The sequence below is a fragment of the Temnothorax curvispinosus genome, unplaced genomic scaffold (assembly GCF_003070985.1).
Source record: "Temnothorax curvispinosus isolate PA1 unplaced genomic scaffold, ASM307098v1 QBEX01010941.1, whole genome shotgun sequence".
In the NCBI taxonomy this organism is placed as follows: Eukaryota; Metazoa; Arthropoda; class Insecta; order Hymenoptera; family Formicidae; genus Temnothorax; species Temnothorax curvispinosus.
Window position 1 is genome coordinate 240,100 of NW_020220721.1, and position 11,255 is coordinate 251,354.

General features: G+C 34.6%; 1 protein-coding gene and 1 long non-coding RNA gene across 3 annotated transcripts; both read left to right on the plus strand.

Moving 5' to 3' along the window:
- On the plus strand, nt 1-3,247 carry LOC112460982 (sorbitol dehydrogenase-like; the record flags this gene model as incomplete). Its single annotated transcript, XM_025025984.1, has 5 exons — nt 1-62; nt 246-430; nt 1,804-1,982; nt 2,076-2,197; nt 2,437-3,247. Coding segments are annotated over 5 exons (702 nt in total), but the record flags the coding sequence as incomplete, so codon positions are not given.
- A 1,403-nt stretch (nt 3,248-4,650) lies between these two features.
- Nucleotides 4,651-10,534, plus strand: LOC112460985. 2 transcript variants are annotated; one of them, XR_003041505.1, is made up of 5 exons: nt 4,651-5,012; nt 5,447-5,742; nt 5,843-5,962; nt 6,052-6,141; nt 10,431-10,534. It is a non-coding gene; the product is annotated as an uncharacterized LOC112460985 (long non-coding RNA). The 2 variants fall into 2 exon arrangements; XR_003041506.1 differs by lacking the exon at nt 10,431-10,534 and adding an exon at nt 6,345-6,377.
- Nucleotides 10,535-11,255: the final 721 nt, after the last annotated feature.

The window sequence follows — 11,255 nt, forward strand, 5'->3', positions numbered from 1 at the left end:
ACTCCACCCGTGCACGGCAGCTTAAGACGTTTTTACAAGCATGCAGCTGATTTCTGTTTCAAGTACGCATCGTTAATTACGTATTTCGGTTACACATAATTACGGTAAAACCGATAGTATGCAAACAATGATGCAAAGCAGCTGGATAGAGCTCTTTTTTTGAATACAATAAAATAATTTGATAAAACATATCGTCGCAGATGGAAAAAAAATTCAACTTCTGCATTTGTGATCTTTTGTAACAGATTGCCCGATCATGTGAGTTTAGAGGAAGGAGCGCTTTTAGAGCCATTGTCAGTGGCAGTACACACTTGCAAACGGGCTGAAATCGGAATCAATTCCAAAGTATTAATTCTGGGTGCTGGCCCGATCGGTTTGGTGACGTTGCTGGTAGCCAAAGCCATGGGCGCGAACAAAATAGTTATTACGGGTATGTGTTTAAAGAAAGGATGAAATTTGAGGCGAAAGAAAAATATATTTTAACCTATGTTTTAACAATTTTTTTTATTATCAATCAATACTTCAAGTAATCATTACATAATCATGACATAATATGTTAATAAATAACAAAATTATGATGGAAAATAAATGAAAAATTATATCTCGTCTACAGTCTTACGAAACTAACTGTGATATCAAAATTCAGTTATTTTCTCAAAAATTATCTGCATTTTATTAAATATATTGAGTTCTTATTATTAATAGTATTAAAATAGTATTTCAGTATTTTTTTTATTGAAGTAAAGTAAACGCGATACATAACGACATGTTGTCACTTAATGGAAAATTCTGCAGTCACTACGTTTGTATATCGCACTGCGATAACAGAAGTTTTAACGATATATTAAAAATCCGTTTGCGAAACGATTAGTAGATATCAAGTTATGTAACTGTCAATTTACGTAATGACGAATGACGAGAGAAGAACGTCCACGTTGCTGATAGCTAAAGCCGTTATGGGCGCGAACACAGTAGTTATCACGGGTATGTGTTTAAAAGATAAAATTTGAGGCGAAAGAAAAAAAATTGTCAATCTATGTTTCAACAATATTCTTTATCATCAATCAATACTTTAAGTAATTATAACAAACAACTAAAAGATATGAGATAATACGTTAATAAATAACAATTACGATGGAAAATAAAAGAAAAATTAAACCTCATCTTATATTCTTACATATAACTAACTGCGGTATCGAAATTCTGTTATTTTCTCAAAAATTCTCTGCATTTTATTAAATATTGGGTTTCTATTATGAGTTAAAACTTGCGATATAGAGCGACATGTGGTCACTTAACGGAAAATTCTGTAGTGATTGCGTTTGTATATCGCGCTGCGATAACAGAAATTTTAACGATATATCACAAATCTGTTTGCGAAACGATAAGATATTAAGTTATAGTAATTGTCAATTCATGTAACAGCAAATGAGAGAAAAACATTCACATTGTACATTCAAGATGTGAAGTAGTGGAGTAGTGGTGTTGCAATCGATCGCGAGATAAAACTTCATGAGGTTGCATTTAGCATGATAAATAGATACTACTTGTGGAACCGAGGTCACGCAGTCACAAAGTGTTACGTCTAGCAGTCATTTTTCTATTGCAAATTTGAACTACGCATTGAAGACATAGAGCGCTGTCTTTTCAAAGAGGCCATCTTTCTTCCTAAATAATGCATATTTCCTCTTTTGTAGGTAGCACAATGCGTTTCACAAGTAGCACATGTTCTCCCTCGAAGAATTCTAAATGCAAGCCTATACAACTTATAAATAAGATGTAAAACGCGATTTATGTTTATAGATATGTTGGAAAGTAGACTGAACGTAGCGAAGAAGCTCGGCGCCGACGGCACGTATCTGGTGCAAAAGAATAGATCGGAGGAGGATACAGTGGCTGACATTCATGCAATCTTCGAGGGTGAACCTAACAGGACGATAGACGCTTGCGGTGCACAAGCCTCCATTCGTTTAGCGATTTTCGTAAGTTACGAAATACATCTTTTTAAAAATTAGATGATTTAAAATTAGTTGGCTAGTAGAGAAATTAGATTAATCATATTTGTATTATATCAGGCGACTGAAACCGGTGGAGTCGTGGTGTTAGTGGGATTGGGTGCACCAGAGGTGCAAATTCCACTGGTAAATGCCCTGACGAGAGAAGTCAACATCAGGGGTGTCTTCCGATATGTAAATGAGTAAGTTTCAATTAGTTAAGAGTTGTACGTTAAATAGAAAAGATATAACCAACTCTGATACTTCATGACAAATAAATTCCAAGATGATTGCCGTGCCAAATTAATTAATACGGCGGAAAATAGCCTCAGAAAATTGCAATCAAGAGTTCTGTAGTTTTTAATTTATTAAATTTTCACAGATGAATTATTTTAACGCTTGATAGGAGATTATTCTATATGATCTTTTTCCCGATTCGTAGCTACAACGACGCATTGAATCTCGTCGCGTCTGGCAAGGTAGACGTGAAGCCGTTGATTACTCATAATTACAAGATAGAGGAGACCAAGCAAGCCTTTGAAACCAGTAGGACTGGAGCAGGCGGAGCTATTAAAGTTATGATCCATTGTAAATAGACGAATCGCAAGATTCTGAGTACCAAATGCAACCGTAAGCTTCTGTGAGAAATGAGCTACATGTAAAGTTTTTATATTGCGACATGTTAACTGAATTTTGCTATTTTTATCAATTATTTTAATTTGGCGTTTAACTTAATCGAGATATGGAAATGGAGAGACGTCTACATATATTTATATCAACGTGGATATATCGCATTTTGACAGAATGTTTTAACACCGAATCTTTCACCACATTATCTCGTGTAACATTGCATTGTGCGAAATGTTAATTTATATGGGATGCATAAAAGCATTTTTAAATACCATTGTATAGAGCTCGCGTACATACGTACACGTGGATGCGCGACAATGGCTCAAAAGAATAGTGATATCCTTATGCAAGAAACTACTGTAATTGCGAAAAAAAACATGCACACAAAACTATAGTAATTACTGTAATATTTACTACAGTTTCGTGTACTTTTTGTGTACCGCAACTACAGTAGTCTTTCTGTAGTATTTTTTCGTAAGGGTGTAAGGATCAAAGCGACTAGTGAATTTTAGTTAACAATACAAATAATGTACATGTTTGGTGAATATTTTCCCAACAAAACAACGATATCTCTTATATGATCAATAAAGTCTTATCTCTGAATTTTTGTACAAAAAGAAGGATATCTGCTGACATAATTATTTTTTTATATTCCTAAAATTGATTTCCTACAAAAATTATATTCTAATATCCTATCACATTTAATATTTATAGACTTAAAGATAATATATGTCGTTTCAAAAATATTTCATTTTTGTCACGAAGAGAGGCAGCCGATTGCATACCAATCGTAATTCGCGAGCTAACATATTTCGGTATTTATATATCCTTTATATCCCCAAAATTTATTTCCTACAAAAATTATATTTTCTCTTTTAATATATCTTATAACATTTAATTGATCAAGATACTATCTGTCGCTTCAAGAATATTTCATTTCTTTCACGGTGAAAGGCAGCCATTGCATGCCGATCGTAATTCACGAGAGTGTAGAAAATGCAACGAATTATGCAAAATGCAACGAGTGTAATATCTAATGCAGAATGTAAATTTAAGATGTTTCTTAGCGATTGTTGAAATATTGTATATCGAATTATTCAACAATCGCTAAGAAACATATCAAATTTCTGCAGTAAATAATACTCTTGTGTTGGATTTTGCATAATTCGTTGCATTTTCTACACTCATCCCCCTGCCTCCCTTCCTCTCTCTGAAAACCGATCGATAGCCTTCATCTCTCGCGAAACGCAAAAGGCGCGAAGTGAAACGAAAGAGTTCAAAGCTAATTACCGCGACACGATTGGTCCGCCGTTTCGGAGCCCGCCAATCGCAGGCGTCGCTGCTCGGTGGGCTCCGAATCGTGAATCATTCACGGCTGCGTCGCGACGACTCGAGGTACAGTGTTCGTCTCGCTCCGTGTTTCTCGCGTCCGTTACCGTCCAAAATTGAATCTCGTGCGTCAGAAACGATCGCGAACGTCTTCCGCGCCGCGTCAGACGTTCGTCGCGATGCAGGCGTCGCGCGCAGTCGCTGGCGGACGCCGATATCGCGAATATTCCGAACTCTCGGAGCCGCGCTGTTCGGAAGCTCGCTCGCGCACCTCGCTCCGCTCCACCTTCGAGGTGCCGCGAAGATGCGGCTGGTGCGCAATCATTGTCAGGTATGTGCATGTGAATCATCATGCGTGATCATATATGGTCATAATTAATCTCGTTACTTCGTCATATTCGAACTGGAGTGTCTTTGGCAGCGTCTCGTCGACGCTGGCTGCGTTCGCTTTGGGCGCTTTCGTGCCGAAAGCGTCAGTCTATCTTTATTGCTCATTACTTGTTGAAAAAAGATGGAGTGATGCTTTCAGCACGAATGTGTCCAAAGCGAACGCAGCCGCTATCATTCAAAATGTACGGAAGCGTTTCATTGGTGCTGTCGTGCCTGTCGTATCGGCACTGTGATTCGCGTGAAGAAGTCGCCATTTGGAAATGGCGGACGGCGGACTTCGCGGGAAGGCGGAAATGTTCGTGTTCATGCTCGTGCCGGTTCGTGCCTCGTGCTTCGTGCGGCGTTTTAACATCGTTCGGTACGATCGTTCGTTCGATATACGAATGTGAATGTTTAAACGACAAAATATATTTCGCATAATTGTTACACGAAGCGTGTAACAATTTACTTTGACTGCCGAGTTTGCAAGTTATTCGTGTCGATTTGTGCGGTGTCGAGTATGCGCGATTTGGAGGTTAGGAGTCGTCGAGTCGCGAAACTGGACAACACGTATTTCGCTCGTATGAATTATGGATACGCATTCGCGGACGAAACTTGTGTAGGAGAGACGGGAAAAATTAATGGAGCCGAATGAGATTCGAACTCGGGATCCTTCGTTCTCACGCCTAGGTTAGGTTGCTACTCCACGACTACTCCACTACTAACAATAAGTTTACCTCTCCGATCTGCTATTATATTAATACCTAATTAGTCTTATGATCCTAAATTCTTACACTTGCGTTAAAAATTTTTGACTGCGGATTTGACGAAGGTTTGTGTAACGATGTATTTCATTTGTGTGAAATTCGTATCGGAAGCTCAAAGTTTCAATTGAGATTTGCACCTTTGTATTAAAAAAGATTGTACATTAAATGGTAAAAAGATGTTTACTATATTATTATACTTAACGTAATAAACATGCACAGTACTTTGTACATGTGCAAATAAATGTGTAATGTATAATTTTAATTCAAAGTTATGTCTTATCAAGCTATAGAACCATTCGATTATAAACGAAACAAATTCTCTTGACTAATAAATGTAAATTTTGAAAATTGTTACAGATTGGAGCCTTCGAAAACCTGATGTCATTGTTTTTGTTGAAAATTACGAGTTGTGACTTCATTATATGTTCAATCCGACTCTTGGTGAGAGCGTCGACTGACAGTTATGAAGATTATGAATTTGAAAAGATTAGATGAGAGCCTGAAGTTCAATATATAAAAACTTTTTAACATGCAAATTCTGTATGTTACAAATGTTGAGATCTTCCTCAAGGAAAGCTCGATTACACTTCAGTGTTTAATACCAATGATAACCAAAGGAAAAAGATGGCTGGAAAATTATATCTATAATCCAGGTAAATTAATAATCTGATGTGTTTCATAATTGACGATATTTTATAATGCGAAAGATTTGTTTTTAATAATCTAATTTATTCTTATTTATTCTTGTTGCAGGATAATGAAAAGAAAATCCGTCATCAGCATTTAGAAACAACCTGGAACAACCGTGTTCAAAGTTATATGATGTGCACGTTCATTATGATGTGCACGGTTACAATAGGAAATATATAGCTTGTAAGTTATCTGTACATTTCATTTTAGACATATATTTTCATACATTAATGTTCTCATTATAATCACATGTCATCTATGTGTTGTTACAGATAACAAAGTACATTGAGAAACTTAAGAATAAAATCTTTGTTGTGAACTTTCTTCTGTCATTTTGGAAAGGACTGGAACTTGTAATAAAGGTAAGTTAAAAATCAAATTAACTTTATCATTACCAAGAAGAAATATATTTTATGTGTATCCATGACTAATATTTAACATTTTATTACCTTACCCGAAAAATAAATAAAATGTCGAAGAAAATGAATTAATTTACAAAAAAATGTGATTTTATATATTTTATTAGAAGCATTTATTCATCTCATTGATACTTATATTTTTATAGAATATGTGGAGCTACTAAAAATATATATAGAGAATATCTTGGTATTGCTGAGGTTAATAAATATTTTTTGCATGATCTTTTTTTGCATTTATGCATGTTGTTTGGCATTATGTACAATTTCCTCAAAATGCTGTGTTACACTAATATGAGTGCTATAACACTCAATCTGCACATATTGACGAGACAATTTATTATACGAAGTCATACATATAACAATAAAATGTTTTCTGTGTAACATAAAATAAGAATTAGTCAAAATTAAAAGAGATAGCTTACATATTTAACAGTACTGCTCTCAAAAGTTTTATGTTCATTTAAGAAAATATTTCCAGCATTTTAGATCGAGTAAAACTTTAAAAATCTAAAAACCGTCATGCATTTTGTTGAAGACTTAGAAGTCTTTTATATTATTTAAATACTATATTTTACTAGTAATAGACATGTGAAATATTTTATCACTTAAAGTAAAGGATTCATAAATGTACTTTCCGACAAACATCGGGTTTATTCTTCAATATATAACTAAATATTATCTAGTCGATGTTTTTTGTGATAAAATACTTTGGTTTGCTATCAACCGGTAATTCACACTGATATCAGTCGACGTACAAAAGAACGTTAAGTGGCTTCACGCACTAGCACTGAATAGCGAGCATAGGGCGATGAAAATCGTTTTAACCATCTGCAGTATTGTCCACTAACAATAGCACTGCGTGACTTCTTCTATTAGCCTTCTACATTACCAAGTGCATACTTCAGACCTACATTTATTCCACCCTATTCATTCCAAGGTTCTTTAGTTATACCCCAGTAAACTGCCGAGTATGTATCGTTAGTCTTTGCTTAAGGTCACTTTAATTAATAACAAATTGGTTTAAAGATTAATCACATATGTTAGACAACAATGAATGATTGGTTAAGGGATATTATTAGCTATCCTTGAAAATCTTTTTGTTAAATAAAAATAAAAGTAAAGATTTTGAATATTGTATTATTTAAAAATGTATTATTTAAAATTAGGCACAACATCGAAAAAAAAAATGAAATTGTTATTAAATAATCACTAACTTTAGTGAATAATTGCTTTCATTTGTTGATAATCTGTCACTATTGGTGTAAGAAGAAGGGCTTCGCGAAGTCTCGCGTCCATTTAATACACACAAGCGGTTAGCTGCGTGCTCTTAGCTTTGATAATGGAACAGCGCGACTCCTTTTATTAGCTCTCCGCGTTACCGAGTGGTACTTGACGAATATTTGTCCATCCGGTGGGTGAGCGCCAACATATAACTTTCATATGTTCCATTTGCACGTACCGTTCGTCGTTGGAAATTAAGAACGACAAGAAGTTACCGAATAGATTTTCTTCCTTTTCGATTTTATCTTTTTGACAATAATAAATCTTGCTTCAAGACAGTTTTGTTTAAATTAAAATACACACTATTTACTTGGTTACTGGAAATCATATCTCGCAAATTTTCAATTTCTATGATCATATATCGGCGAATCGAAATTGAAATTAAAGTTAAGTCTTCTGTTAATGGATCGAAAAACAAATTTTTATGTATTAAGAACTTATGCATTAAGAAATTTTCTTCTAGCTTAATTAACTCTTTATGTTTTATGTGATGGTAATCTTATTTTTTGATATTAAATATCTTTATATATGATTAGATCTCTTTAAATTTTTTACTCGAAAAAACATTGAAACTATTTGTATATTTGATAAAAAAATCTGACATTACAATTTTATCCGACGATAAATAATTTATATATTAATTTAATATCGTTTATTAATTAGTGCCTTGTACAAATTTCTTATGTACTTTAACGCTATAATTGCAAGTTGCTGATATATTTAGCTTCGAGATCGTTTTTTTAAATGGAAGTGTCCGTCATTTGCAAATGCAGGATCGCGGAAAATTTTCCCTCGTTACAAAAGTTGCTCGTTACGCGAATGTAAAATTTTTTCGCTCTCGCTAAACGGAACGGTCATAATCTCGGATATTCGTAGTGCGAGAGCGCACCTCGCGCTGCGTGTTACATTATCGGAGACGGCGGATAATTAATTAGAGTGCCGGCGCAAACAGCAGGCAGGTTCGGCAGGAGGACGACGGACCTACCATTCCCGTTCGTCCGGGAACTTCGGCGTACCTTGCGCGTCCATGGCGCTCGCTATGGTGCAAATATAATCGACAGCATTTCCCACGAGAGCACCGACGGTGCCGGTTGTGCACACGAACGTTCACCGCGCGGACCACGTTGACGTGGTGGTTGATGTTTCCTTGTTGGAAGCGTGGCTTCCGAGTTTGCCCGCGCATATTTGCATGGCTGGGATAGAGAGACACGACGGTATATACATTTAATCGCTTCGATAACCGATCGCCCGTGTTTGCCTGTCGCTGTTCGCTTTTGAGTCTATCCAATTGGATTGACTTGCGAATGGTCCCGTTGTTCGTTATTAAGCCTGGTCTACATAGGCCGCAGTTCGCAAAACGCCAGACACACGCACAGTCTACGTGTGAGTTTTGCGAACTGCGACCTATGTAGACCGGGCTTTAAGGAGCTTGTAAATCAGTCACCAACATCCGCGCGGCGTTCACGTGCTTTATCTTAATTATTGTGTACTTTTTGTTCGGTCGAAGATTTGGTAGCGTTATAAAAATTTTATTAAAAATGATATATTTTTACGTTATACGATTTTCTGTTCAGCTAATTTGATTCTGCTCGAGTTTACACTGAGAAAAAAATATTTAGATAAAAAAAAATATTTATTTAGACGGCTCCTAAGAGCTTATTTACTTAATGTAATACACATATTTATTTAGAATTAGATATTTTTATTTAAGATAAGTAGAAATATTTAATTCTAAATAAATATGTGTATTATATTACGTAAATAATACCTAATAAATATTTTTCCGGATTTAAATATTTTTTTTTTCAGTGTATCTATGCCGGCTGTGTGTTAAACTCATTTATCGTTATATTACAATCTTGCTGCCTTTTCAGAATTATACTTCGAAGGTTGCATGGCGAGTTTGGAACTAATTATATAATTATAAATATATTATCTTTTTTACAATTTCTTTACTTTCTACATGAAATATTTTTATCGCTCAGAATTCGTCTTATAAATTATAATTGTTTATTAAAATAATTAGCGACATTCCAAGAATTGTCATTTTTCTTATTTTAGTCTCCATAACTTGGATAGACAGTATACGTCTTTCAGGATATCATACGTAACGTCGATCGATGTCTTCTCCGTATAGAAGTTAATACATGCAGTTTACATTTACTTTGCGGTTTTCTTGCACGTGCACGTGCACCTTATGATATTTTACGCAGGGCTGCATTTTGGCATAAGCGGAAACTGTGGTGTTCTCGTATCAATCTTGCGGTCTGGCAGTTGTGAGTCGCCCGAGTATAAAGAGATCCTAGCCAGAAACCTTAAAACTGAAAGGAATACGCGGATAATCGTCACCTAATACTTTACCCGTAAATGTATCCTTGTAGAACGCACGTTATGATGCCCTTGTAGGACGCATGCAATATCCTGAAATATATTTGCTGCAATAGCAAAAAGTCATTTTATTTCATGCTTTTTGATTGTGGTTGTCTATAATTTATACTTTTAAAATTGCGAGATTAAACATCTTAAAATATCGTAGAAAATAAAAAATGATATAAAGAAAATTGATTTCGAGCGAGGAGAAAAAGATAATTAAATCGAACCAACTTTTCCTTTAAGATAAAATTCTTCATTATATGGAATTCATGGATTATATTATATTATATTGGCATAGAAAGAATATATACTTTAAAACACTACATACTTTTTGTCTTTACGATAAAATATTACGAACTTGGATGATGTGTTAATCTCGGAATTTAAATTGGAATTTTTATATTTATATTCTTATTCTGATAGTCTGAAATTCTGATAGCTGAAAATTTCAGAATAAATTATTTTCGATCTTATTCTATTTCTTTGCAATATGGTGAATGATGTGTTTACAATTAAATGTTTTAAGTGTGATGCATAGGAATAGTCATATCAATGGATCTTGTAATTTTCATTTACAGATTTCCAGAAACTGGGCCTGTTCAGACAGATCTGTAGACATTTGTAATATTTATGCAAATAAATGTTTCTCAAGATGATAATAAACATATACATTTTACAAATATATTTTATTCTTATTTATTATAGATATGTATATTATTATACATGTATTATTTTGTAACATGTAGAAACAATTATAAAACATTCTGCTATTTGAATTCGCAATTAGAAGTATTAAATAATTTTACGAAGAAATGAGTATCGAGAGTAGTTTTCTGCGTAATATTTTCATAATATACGTGAGTAGCACAAATATCAGGAATGTTTTATAAATGCAAAATTGTATTTTTATATATATATATTAATAAATCGTCTGTATTTCAATCTGTCTTTTGATCAGTAATCATTATTACACACGGAATTTAATAATCGCGGTTGATAGCGGTATCGATTTTCGGTTTGACGCCTAGCCCATAATATTCGTTAATCCAATCTCTGTGTCGAGAGAGCGGCCCGTTTTCAGAGACAAGAAGCAGACCAATGTGCGGCACTTCTAATTGCGTTAGAGTAATTACGTTATACACGTTTCAGGCAATAACACCCTACCGAACAATAATACTGTACAGATACCGGCGTTATTACGCGCCGGAACAATTACTAAATCGTAATGAGCGACGTATTTGCAAAGGGCCATTGTAATTAGCCTCCACGCTTCAGATTTAATTACACGGTTCGAATATCGCATAGCCGCGGAGAATGCCAATTGTTATGTGTTATATATGCTAATAAAAAATTTGACATTACGTGATCTAGCGCGGTAATTACAATATTAATTAATTCAATAC